General features: G+C 41.1%; 2 protein-coding genes across 5 annotated transcripts in view; both read right to left on the minus strand.

Annotated features, from left to right (window-relative positions):
• The window catches only part of LOC146384053 (TNF receptor-associated factor 2-like), a 97,078-nt gene that overhangs the window by 5,020 nt on the left and 79,613 nt on the right, over nucleotides 1–12,445 (minus strand). The gene's annotated exons all lie outside the window — the stretch shown is intronic.
• tnca (tenascin Ca) overlaps nucleotides 367–12,445 on the minus strand; it is a 34,905-nt gene continuing 22,826 nt past the window's right edge. For 2 of the 4 annotated variants that reach the window (XM_084935791.1, XM_084935792.1), the window contains 12 exons: nucleotides 10,504–10,776; nucleotides 10,122–10,244; nucleotides 7,457–7,600; nucleotides 7,232–7,351; nucleotides 7,002–7,145; nucleotides 5,666–5,796; nucleotides 4,722–4,854; nucleotides 4,178–4,329; nucleotides 3,886–3,982; nucleotides 3,637–3,798; nucleotides 1,305–1,468; nucleotides 367–1,108 (listed from right to left, as the gene is read on the minus strand). In XM_084935791.1, the coding sequence (XP_084791917.1) occupies nucleotides 998–1,108; nucleotides 1,305–1,468; nucleotides 3,637–3,798; nucleotides 3,886–3,982; nucleotides 4,178–4,329; nucleotides 4,722–4,854; nucleotides 5,666–5,796; nucleotides 7,002–7,145; nucleotides 7,232–7,351; nucleotides 7,457–7,600; nucleotides 10,122–10,244; nucleotides 10,504–10,776 (1,754 nt within the window). In that variant the 3' untranslated portion in view covers nucleotides 367–997. Of the gene's footprint in view, nucleotides 1,109–1,304; nucleotides 1,469–3,636; nucleotides 3,799–3,885; nucleotides 3,983–4,177; nucleotides 4,330–4,721; nucleotides 4,855–5,665; nucleotides 5,797–7,001; nucleotides 7,146–7,231; nucleotides 7,352–7,456; nucleotides 7,601–10,121; nucleotides 10,245–10,503; nucleotides 10,777–11,831; nucleotides 12,141–12,445 lie in introns of all 4 variants that reach the window. The other 2 variants (XM_084935794.1, XM_084935793.1) reach the window with 2 other exon arrangements.

A 12,445-nucleotide genomic window follows, 5' to 3' on the forward strand; every position in this document is an offset into this window, starting at 1 on the left:
CTTTAAAACCCCTATTTTTTTTATTAACAATGAAACACTTTTTATCAGACCTTCTGAGCTGTGTTTAACAGTAATTGCTACTACACCTGATAAATGAATGTTGCAGTTATTTTCCAAGCTACTCTACCTAAGAATAAATGCAATTTAAGACCTTTAAAATTTGGTGCTTTTTACTGTTTTAAGACCCACGGCCACTGTGAATAATCTTTAACACTTACCATCAGGTGCCTGGTAATATTAGTCCTTCAGCTGCACTTAGCAGCAACACACAGGGCGCCCCTGTGCATTACTGCACAGAGCAAACACCGCCATCTGCTGGGGTGGACGTGGTTCAGCTGGTCACTAATAAGAAGAGCCACCACACGCTTGTATCAAACTAACATCTTCTTTTATTTGTATTGAAGGTTACAGAGCATCAGGTCTTTTTTTTTTCCTATCAAAATAAGTAAATCAAAATTCAAGCAAGAGTTCAATAGCTTCTTGGGGGTGGGATAAGTGGGTTTGTACAGTAAACATATGACAATATTTAAGTTTTTAAGCTTTAAAGTTTTCATGTGATGCATCTGGTCAGTGTTTCAGTTTGAGATGGATGAGGCGAACACTCTGATGCATGACTTCAGGGGATGTGCCTTTCGACATGTTACTGATTCAGTGAATCGTTTCAGACCCATTTTTATTTTTTTTTTAAATTTACTTAAATTTTTCTACAGGCGTTTGGTCCCAACAACACATATATGTCCGTTCGTGAATCAAACTTAGCATCTACTCTCTTTGGGAATGCAAAAATATACAATCACACACGGGAGAACTACACAAAAAACAACAAAAAAACCCCAGTTAATGATTCTCCAGGGTCTTTCCCCACATTGAAAACTCAGTCACAGCGTGGTGTGACTGCCTGTACGTGTGTTTGTGTGTTCGAGAGTGTCTTAAAGATGGGGGAGCACAGATGCTGATGCCTGGAGATGAGGTGTGAAGGAGAGAGGGCTTGATGAGTCTATGATCGCTTTTTTCTGCTCTCAAAATTTCTGAAGTTGGCCGGCCTTATCTTCATCTCTGCAAACTGGATCGAGTGTTCGTGGCCCTTCCAGTGGAACCAGTTGATCCCCTGTGGAAAAAAAACAACAACAACCCCCCCAAACAATACAAATCATCAGCTTTTCCTAAACTACACATCCAGCAGTGAGCAGGGAGCAAGTTTCACTGGGAAAAATCTGATTTTCTCATTAGATAATTCAACTGCTTATGGCTCGTGTTATGGTTTACCACTTCATTTTCTGCGATGCGTGTGAAAGCGTTCGTACCTTACTGTGACTTTTGTCGCCATATTTCCCCATGAGATTGACACGGTGACAGTTTTTATACCAAAAGGCGCCTTTGTAGGACAAGGCGCAGTTGGTCACAGCGATATCGTTATCATTGTCGTAAGTGGAGAAGGGCCGACCCTGGTGGTAGGTCATGGAGTCACCTGGTGGACAAATGAGTATTATTCAATTAAGGCAGTCTGATGAGCTTAACTGGATTTGTCAAAGTGACTATTCTTAGAAATAATTTGACATTCTAGGAAATACGTTCAGTTTATTGCCAAGAGTTTAATGAGAACATTCGTCACTGTCGAAACTGCACGATTTAAAATGCAGGATTAAATTATGTCTTTAAGAAAACAGCTGTGAGCTCGTTTGTACTTCAAAAGTCTGGAAAGATAAACCTAAGGTTTTAAGACAGAAAACTTCTTTTGAAAAAAAATAATTCCCAAAAAAATTCTTTTGAATTATTTGTTGTTTTTTTAAATAAACTGTGCAGACAAAATGTGATCAAAACGGGAATAGTGTCACATTTTCTAGTATTTCCAGATTATGTCTTTTTTCTTCTTCTCCAGTGCATTCAATACCATTGTACCCACAATCCTGAGGGAGAAGCAGGAGTACACAGGTGTCGACCAACACCACGTGGATCCTGGACTACCTTGCCAGGTAGTCCATACTGCCATCAGTATGTAAGGATCCAGAAGTATACAGGTACAAACATCCTTGACTTACACCCGTGAACATCCAGGTAATGGATGCTGAGCGCATCGATTTATATAAGTACCTAAGTACCTAGACTGGATTAACAATACAAAGGCCATCTGCAGGAAAGGACAGAACAGGCTGTATCTGCTATGGAGACTCGGTTCTTTTGGAGAGCAGGGGCATCTCTTGAGGACCTCCTATGACTCTGTGTTTGCATCGACCCTCACTTATGGTTTGCTCTGCAGGGCAGCAGTATCTGCTCTGGAGACAGGAAGAAAATGAACTGGCTGATCAAGAAGGCCAGCTCTGTTCTGGGATGCTAGCGGGGGTGGTGGGTGACAGCAGAATGGTGGCTAAGCTGTCATCCCTGCTAGAGAACACCTCCAACCCCCAGGCAGGTCACCCTGACAGCACCGAGCAGCTCCTTCAGTGACAGGCTGCTGCACCCACGGTGTGCAAAGGAGAAATATCCGAGGTCTTCCTTTCCAGCTGCTGTCAGACTGTACACGTGAAAATGCACCACACACTGTACATATTTCAGTGTGGATCTGAAATGCCAAGTGTATCACTGTATCACATCTACATCTACATATCCATATATATATATATATATGTAAATAATATTTCTTCTGCCTTGTATAGTGTACATTTTTCTTCCGTTGTTGTTTCATCTATTTATTCCTGGTCTCTTCGTTCTGCTGCTCTAGCAATCTGAATTTCCCAACAATGGGACTAATAAAGTCTCTTATCTTATCTTATCTGGTCTTATCTTATCTTTCGTGGTGCCTACATCTGAATCACTGAGTGTCTCAGGATTATAAGATTTTATGTCCCTGTATTCACTTTATTAAACTTTAAAGAGGGCGATATAGCTGCTGAGACAGTTGTGTTCAGTGCAGTGCCCTCGTGTCTTGGCTCAGACTCAGATAACTCACTGATCCGGATCAGTGGGTGTGATCCAGACCTCTGTGTGTTCATATTTGAATCAAACTATCAGCCAAACTTTTACAAAGAACTTGTGAGCACCAGTGGTGTTTCTCCATTTTACATCCAAAAGCTACATTCACGAGTGTTAATATATGACGAGAATGGAACATTATTTTGACACAGGAGGAGTTACGAGCAGAAGACGCGCTGCGAACAATAAAACCTTTTATAAAGTTTCCATTTGTTTTGACGTGCCAGCTATTTCACGTGGTTATTAAATCCTTTGAAGGTGATCAAAATGCTCTTTTCAGGGATTTCTCCTGTGTCATCAGAACAGATCGAGCAACCAACAAAGGTGCCAAACGAAAAGAAAAATTTATATTGTGACACTCAGAGTGAGTGTTTTTTTCCAACCCGAAGGGCTCAAAAGGATTAGTGTAAACTTTCAAGCAAATACTCTGTAATTAATGGGCTGTGAGTCAAAAAATATTGACAGTATAAACATAAAATTTGGCTTCATTATATAAACTAGACAAAAAAAATCTGCTTATTCTGAGAGGTTCAACTGAACTGAGCCTTTATTACACTTACTGGAAGGAAACAAGAGTGAATACCATTCTCTTGTCTAACGTTAAAGTACAAAGTAAATACTTGTACTCCCCAACATGTCAGGCTATTTTATTAAAGTGATACCAACCTGCTGTTCCACTATATGTTCCTATGTAGACTTTATAGCGTGTCCTTGGCTCTGCAATTGTGAACTTGTCATATTGCGCGTAGGCGGTCTCCCCGTTATCCCTCAAGTCCACTCGCAGCTCATAATGGCCTGAAGATGTGATTTTATGGAGGTTGGAGAGACCTACAACCCAAGTTTAATATGTGTGAGTCAGGAGGGCAGTGAGCGAGGGAAAGAAAGCAAATACGGCTCCAGAATGAGCGAGCTTACCCAGCCAGAACTCATCGTTCATGTTACCAAAGCCAGCCGTGTAGTTCTTCCAGTTCCTGAAGAATTCCAGTTTTCCATTCTGGCGTCTGAGGAAAACCTGAAGAGTACCGACTCTCATGAGTGTCAAAACAGCTTCACGGCAATCATAAGAAGCTAGGCTAAGGCCACTGTGGTGCTGTCTATCATTTGTCATCAGAAAAACAGGTGCCACATAAGCAGAATCATCAGGATTCAGTTTGAATAATGGTGTGAAACGGGCTTTATTTGGATTCCAGAAGGCTGATTTCCTCACCAGCCATCCTCCGCCATCTGTGGTCATGTCACAGTAAACCTGGATGGGCTGGCTCTCCTCTCCTCCAATATAGATGGTATACAGACCAGAGGTCGTCTCTCCGTTCAGTAATATCTGAGCACAGTCCCGTGGGCGTCTGTACAACTGTCCGACTGAAAAGCACATATTAAAAAGGCATCACGTTAGAGACCCTGAAGGATGCGCTCACTTATTTTTTGTCCCTGTAAAATAAACAAGGCATGAGGCTGTATATAGCACCCTGAGAGAGGACTACGGAACGGGGGAGGGCCAAACAAAGGAGAAAGAAGGTTATTCCATCTGGAGCTCAGACAGAAAGAAAAACAAGCACAGGTGATCTGGCTCCAATATCAGTGCAAATGAAAGGAATGCACATTAGAAGATCTCTTTCTAATGTGCATCTGGACTGTTGCATAACAGCCTAACCCTTCACTTCTGAGAAAGCAGCAACAAGTCCAGTGCTCCCAATTTTCAGCTATACGTACACATTAATTAAGAAGAGGTTTGTGTGTGTTTTAATGCTTACGGGTAGTGAAGACGGTGGCCACGTGGCGACTCCTCTGGGCTCCAGCGGCAGCCTGCAGTCTCACATTGTACTCCGTGGAGCCAGTGAGCTGCGACATACTGTAAGATGATGCTGTTGGGCTTAGCATCACCTCCTGAATTCATGCAAGACACACACATTATTTACACCAATGGCATTTCTTAACTGATTACTATAGCAGCTCGAAGTGCAGGACACAGAAACATTTCAGAAAACATGACAACACCATGAACATTGGAATGGATTGAACCCAAGAGCATTATGATGGGTTGATGTCATTTCCTTGTTCTATACTATTCCCTCAAACTGAAAGAAAGAAGACGCGATTGCAATCGTAAGGCAATATTTTAACAAAGAACACTGATAAGCTGGATTTCATAAACTACAGATGGTGAAAAAAAGGAGAAGGAATCCTGCACTGTGTCTGTTTCTGTTTCAGGGCATGCAGCTCTTGGAAATCATCCAGAACTCATCATGATATCATTTCTTATTGTTTGTGTTTTTTTCTGTTTTCTGAAATGTTGTGCAAAATGCACATTAGGACCTAACAATCTATCAGAGCTCCAGATTTTACTTTTTAAATTTCACAAATAAAGGTTTTCTCAGCAAAGAAGCCTTGCAACAGTGATAAGAAAAAAAACCCTTTTAACAGGAAGACATTGGCAGACTTTGTCTCAGGCAAGGCAAGGAAACAGGACAAAAAAGTCACTGTGGAGAAGGGTAACTAAATGCAAAATGGAGAGTGAAAAGAGACGAGCGAAGATGAAATTCTCAGAGCATTATGGGAAGAACCCTGCAGCCCAGGCCTATTGCAGCATAGCTAAATGATCAGAAACTTGTGCTTTCAACGACAGTTAGAAAAACTGGAAAAACACGGCAAAACATATCTGTTGTCAAACGATGAAATGACACGGGCATGTACGTACCCTGATTGTTCCATCAGCAGAGGAGAAGCTGAGCATGTATCCAGTGACAGCAGCATGAGGTGGTCTCCACTTCAGAGTGGCGCTGTCAGTTTGAATATTCATAGCTATCAGATCGCGAGGAGGGTCCACATCTGCAAATACAGCATCACATTAATCATTCGGTACAGCTGATGTGGTTAAGAAATCAGTGCATGTTGCTTAAGGTTATATTGACGCTGATATACTACATATAAAAGATAGACAGAGACGTGGGAAAACCAGATGTTTCTATGGCAGGATTTTTTCAATCACAGGCAGATTCACCTCGAAGAATAAGCTACTTTTAATCTTTTTTTTACTCTAATGAGGCCCCTAAATTACAAAAACAAGACTTTAAATTAGCAAATGAGACCATAAACACATCAGGAAACTGTTTATAATATGGCTCGGAAATATGGGTGTAATTAAATTGAAGTTTGCTGTATTTTGTTTGAAATTACAATGTAATTATATATACAAATTCTTAAAGCTGGGTACACCAGAATAATGGGGTAACAAGTCAGTCTTTAACAAGAAACAAAGAAATAATTTTACTGTGTGCAAATTTAAGTAATGTGTAAGTAATGTTAAGAACTGCTACAGTTACAGAAAATGATGGTTGCGGGGCTGGAGTCGGCACCAGTAATGGACAGACAGCCAATTGGATCCTCCGGCTCAGTGCTGGTGAAATTTTTTTGGGTCTTCCACTTGACATTTTTGTTCCATAATCCTCAGGATCATTTAAGAAATTCCAAATAACTGTCTTACTGCGTCCCACCTCAGCAGCGATGGCGCACTGCGAGAGATCCTGGTTATGCAGTTTAACAACCCAACTATGTCCAAAAAAAGGAAAGTTTTTTTGTCTTTGCCATGAGAACGTCATCACAGTGTGACTACCTGCCAGAAAATGACAATGAATCCACATTTTTGCACAGATTTGGCCTTTTAAAGGCATGTGGTCCTAAACTTTTGATCAGCTGTAAAGCAGCCTGCTTCAGTTTAAGTGTTGTTGTCAATAAATCGCATGCTCAAAAACATGTTTTGTCTCACTCCCATTTCTTGTTGTTGCATATTGAAGTTCTTCTTGGAACCTTGTTAAGATCCAACCATGCAAAATAGGATTTTCTGCCATTTTTCCAGTGGTCTTAAACTTTTGACCGGGACTGTATAATTAAATTAGAATTTCAAATAAAATAAAGTGAAATTCCATTTAATTCCAGGGAATTACATCTTTAGTAACAGGCCATGTTATAGAGTGTTCCCCATCTTTTATATTAAGCAATACTTTTATACAATCTGGACATCTTTCTGTATTTACCTGTGGTGAATTCAGTAACAGCAGAAGCACTCCTCTGAGCTTCTTTCATAGCATGAACTCCCACTGTGTAGTGGGTTGCTGGAACCAAGGAGTTCATCTCAAACTCCACAATGTTCCCAGAAACGTGCTCCACTGTTGGGGACACTATAGGGCAGGAATTAAATTATGCAATCAATACAAAGTCAGTTAAAATGAACAGAAAGCAAGCTCGTTTAAACTCAGAGACACACCAGAATCAGCACTGTAGGTAATGATGTAGCCATTAACAGTGGCGACAGATGGTTGCCACAGCAACAGGGCCGAAGTGTCCGTGACATTGATAACAGTAAGACCACGAGGTCTGTCCAAACCTGCAGGGCACGAGGAAGATCACAGAGAAAACGTGTGGGGTCAGTACATTTTTAACTGACTCCAGTGTCGCCGGAGTCAAGGCTGCATAAGAGAAAAAAGCCAACCTGTGGTCACAGTGTCTGTGCTGGGGTCACTTTCCTCCAGACCCTTCAGAGCACTGACGGTTACTTGGTACGTCTTTCCGGGAATCATATTGGGAAGCAAAGCCTCGAACACGCTGCCATCTACAGTCAATGTCATTGGGCTTCCTGTGGGGGAGAGAGAACAAACACATGTACTATTGATTCAAAGACAAGCTTGTCAAGAGGTGTCAGATTTTATCTATCTGTGTATTTCCACTGTACTGAACAAGATGTACTAACGCTCTTCACGTACTTTGTGGTGGGTGGTGATAAATGTTTGAGTACTGGAGATTGAGGCCAAGAGAAGCCTTTGTGAGGCTGAGATAAATGCTTACATCAACTAAAAAATGACAAACTGATTGCAATCACAGTGCGCCGTATTGCTAATGACAGTGTATTACTTTCATTACTCAAGAGCATGGTCCTATAATTTATGATTTATGATGATGAAGTGAGCTTCCTCAAAACTAGCAGCTAAAAACAAATTTGCTCTTGCTCCAAACTGCATGTCTGTACTCTGTAGATCAGGCGTGCGTAGATTTCCTGTGTTCAGCTTCTCATCCATGCTCATGTACTCACAAATCATCTTTGTGTGCTATGAATCGTGACACAAGAGCTAAATACATACATCCAAAATATTTTTCTTTTTTCTTTGTTTTGTCATTGTTACACTATGTGTTTTACTCTATTGTTAAGTGTCCTTGGGTGTCTTGAAAGGCGCTCTTAAATAAAATTGATTAATATTATTATTAATAATACCTTGTTTGGTATTTCCTTTCTATCTATTATTATCTAATAAAAGCAACAATCATTAAAGAGGATTTATTGCATATTTCATTAGTGGGCTCCATTGATGGATATTAAATATGGCTAAAGTTTCTAATAATGTGGTCAGTAGATTTGTAAATGATCCCTGTGAGTCAAAGGCTCAGACTTCAGACTGCACAAAACGCTGTGTGTCTGCTCTTGATTCTCACTGATTGCATAGCGAGTGGATCGATTAGCAGGTTGTGACAGTTTAAACAGTAACCTTACCCACCTGCTGAAAGAAAGTTGGCTTAAAGGGAAGGGACCTTCTTTCACAGACTGGGTGAACTGAGGGGCTGCATCAAGTAAATAACTATTATATTGAACTGAATCATGCACAACTACTCTGGCAGAGTGGATAAAAAAATATTGAGCTGGAAATTGGTCTTCTTAAAAAAATATTTTTATACGATGAAAAATCTCCAAGTAGTGCAGTGCCAATAGTATCAAATGATGTTGACACTGAGATGTTCCCGGTTAGCCTGAGCAGGTATTTTACCTTTAAAAGGGTTTATATTTCCTTTCTTTCTGAACTTTGATATATAGCTCCCTCTTGTACAGATTTTGCATTGACAATAAACATATTGCACCATTTTCAGAATAGCTCGACAACTATGTGACTCTGTCACTGAACTGTGGTAAAAGGTTGACCAGTAATTGAACCAAGGACATGCTGTTAAAGGCCTTAATTTCATCTGGTGAGCCCACTAACCAATCAGCTGTCAGAAAGAAAGGCAGGATGAAGGGCTATAGCAGAAGCACAGGAACTCTGTACAAGCAGCACATGACAGGCATGTGACTTGAGTGCAGACGTGCAGCTTTGAGCAAGAGCAGAACAAATCTGCATACAGGGAGGGATCATTTCAGTTCTGGGAAGATCACTGAGTAGCTAAAGATGAAAATGAAAGCACACGTTTTCAAACAAAAGGACCATCCTCTTGAATAAAGAAAAATTATTTTCCTCAAGATATTTACAATGTTTGCAATCTTAGATTAGCATGTTGGAAGTTTTGCTCCTAAGCCTGATGGGGAATGTCACTGACATGGATTTAAAAAATCCTGGAAAATTTTAGTTTTCCAGAGAGTAGAAAAGCATCAGCATCACTGATGTCAGAGGAGTTGATACATTTTTTCAGATTTATTGAAAAGTGATATCTATAGAATTTTTGATATTTTATACATTTAAATGTATAAAATTCATTGTTTACTGGACCAAATGTTTGCCAGTGTGACGCCATTAGCATAGTAACGCACCAGAAGTACCAACAGAACATCAAAAAGATTTTAATTCACTATTATGTTGAACGGTGCAATAATAAATAAATAAAAAACCTCGACCAAATAAGCATAAATAAATGTCACTGATCTGTACAGAATTCAGAATTCATCACACCTGTGAGTGCATTGCACAGCAGTATTTTAACAGAATGTCAGCCATTACTGTAGTTCGAACGGTATGGAAACACCGCAGGAAGAGCACACAACAAATGACATGCAAATTAAGTCCTCAGCGGTCCGCCTGTTTCCAGTGCTTAGCAGCGTTACACTGAGCCTAGTTTAGCGGGTTTGCTAGCTGGAAGAGAGTCGCTCTTCTTCACATTCTGACTGTGTGAGAGCTGCACAGAGAAGTGAACGCTGTTACTGAAAGTCTGTTTCTGAAATTAGAAAGTGAAACTGAACTGATAAGTGGATTATTTGTGATATTATCACATGCATGTTTCTGACATGTCAACATCAGTATATCTGATGAACACGGACACAACAATGAAGCTAAAATTAAAACTGTTTAATTAAATTCAACCTTAAATGTAACTTGTATAAACAATGATTGACCTCTTACCTCCTTCAAATGGCACATAGGTGATGCGGTAGTTATCCACCGGAGAGCGAGGCATGGACCAGTGAACTACGGCTGAAGAGTCAGTCACTTCAGAGAAGTGAAGTCCTCTGGGAGTGCTGAGGCCTAACAAAAAGCAAATGGATTTGCGCAGAGAGCAAAAAAGCAAAGTAAAAATTGTAAGTATTGTAAGTAAGTATGTGAAAACACATAGTTTTTCCCAAAAGGATGTTTTTCGACGGACGTGAAGTTTCAAAGAAACCAGAGGAATAAAGATGATTAGTGGGACACTGGGTTGAGTTCTCAGAAGTCGAATGTCGCACTGAAAACTCAGAAAGTTTGGTAGTTAGCATGAGACTGCACACTTTGCAGTTTTTCAATATACCTGTCTGAACAACCCCTGTAATAGGTTGGGAGCGTCGATCCAGTGTGGCACCGTAAAGCTCGATTTCATACTCGGTGCCACCCATAAGTCCGGTTATGACCTTGGTTTGTTGATCGCCGCGGACGCTGTGCTCTTGAGGATGGGCTAACCTTTTGCTGTCTCTTATTTTGATCACAAATCGGTCAAACAGATCTTCATTGGCAGTCCACGTCAGACGGAAACTGTCAGCTGTGACGTCTGAGACAAAGAGATGCTCCACTTCTGGCTCAGCCTCTGGTTAAACAGGGAAACATTAACGTTGCAGCGCGTCTGGTGATTTCCCAGCAATTTTCATCACGTTTTGAGAAACACCCACAGGGATCAGTTTGGAAGAGGTCAGAAATCGGGCAAGACAGGATTAGGTTCCAGCCTGAGGGCCTTCTTGTCCACCGCCACCAATCTGCCATGCTTAGGCATCCATTAGTGTTAATCAGTAAAAAATTCAGCGCATGGACTACAGAGGCATATGCTTGAATGAAAAGACAAGATGCTTTTTGTAGATGTCAGTCAACAGAAGGATTCTTTCGGAAGGATTTCAGCATACACTTGCTGAAATGCGTCCTCAAGGCCAGCCTGGATGCATTCAGTGCATTTAAAAGTAATGGCAGGTGACAAACGAGATTAGAAGCTAAATCAACAGACATTTCATGCTCAGAATATCTGCTGATTTATCCGTGTTTTCCTGCATATGAAAATGTCATTTTCGATTGAGTGGTTCATATCCATCCAGGGAGTTTGAACCTGATCTACAAACCAGCCTCACTAGGGAGCAACATGGTGCAATAATTGGATTTTGTCCATAGATGTCTGTCTGACTATCAGCGATTAAAAATGCGAAGGAAAACACATTTTAAAATATGAAGACAAACAAATGTGCTTGCTCATATTTTGGAGGTAAGAAGAAACAGACGGGAGCTCAACACCTCTTCCTCTCGGTGACACAGCTGCATACCAAGGAGATGCTTAAAACCAAGGAAAAGTGAGGTCATACTGGAAAAAAAGTTCATCTGAGTTAGGGTTAGGTAAGAGTACTGAACTGAAGTCTCACCATCAAAACGTGGCACTGAGTTAGATATATCCGTCCTCATTGTTACACAATGTCTTTTGTTGCGTGAAATGAATATCAGTGATTAGTAAATATCACAGAACTGCACCAGGTTGTGATAGTGAAACTGCAGAGCTGAAATGGTTATAATAGTTATACACGTATACACCCATGGTAGCTTCAACAAAGTCAGACACTGGACTTTGTAGTAAGACAGGAGGGCTTACAGTGCACTGAGTTGTACCTGTCACAGCCACTGCAGTCAGAGGCCGAGAGAGAAGCCCTGACTCTGACACCCCTGTCAGTCGGACCTCATAGCCTATGCCGGTAATGAGGCCCCCGATGTCCAGGTGACTTTGGTTTCCTGGCACAGTGAACTCCTGAGCCTTCAGCAGCCAGCCAGAGTCTGTCACCAGTATGTGGAAATGGCTGAAGCCACCACTAGAGGGGGTTAGATTATCCTGCGGTAGCTGATGCTTCACCCCCCACGACACACGGAAGCCATAGGGAGTTATGTTGGAAATGGTCAAGTTTTCCACTTTAGGCAAAGGAGCTGAGAGGAATGTGGGTTTAATTGAATGGGAGGAAGGAGTGTGTGTGGGGGGAGGGGGAAGGGCAGGAGGGGGACGAGACTTCATTAGGAGGATAACGTGTGCAATGGTTGCAAAAGCAAATACAGACACAGTTCTTTTACAAGGTAATAGTTATAGGCCAAAACACACTAAGGGCAAATCTAGCATGCATCATAATTTAGTACTTTGTCCTCACACTATCTAAAGTGGCAAACACAGAAGTGCTAAAAAAATGCAGTTCCTTGAATGGCCACTTAAGACTGAGTTAGAGCACGAAACAAATGCA

The sequence above is a fragment of the Perissodus microlepis genome, chromosome 7 (assembly GCF_051167445.1).
Source record: "Perissodus microlepis isolate ML-2025 ecotype Zambia chromosome 7, ASM5116744v1, whole genome shotgun sequence".
Taxonomy (NCBI): Eukaryota; Metazoa; Chordata; class Actinopteri; order Cichliformes; family Cichlidae; genus Perissodus; species Perissodus microlepis.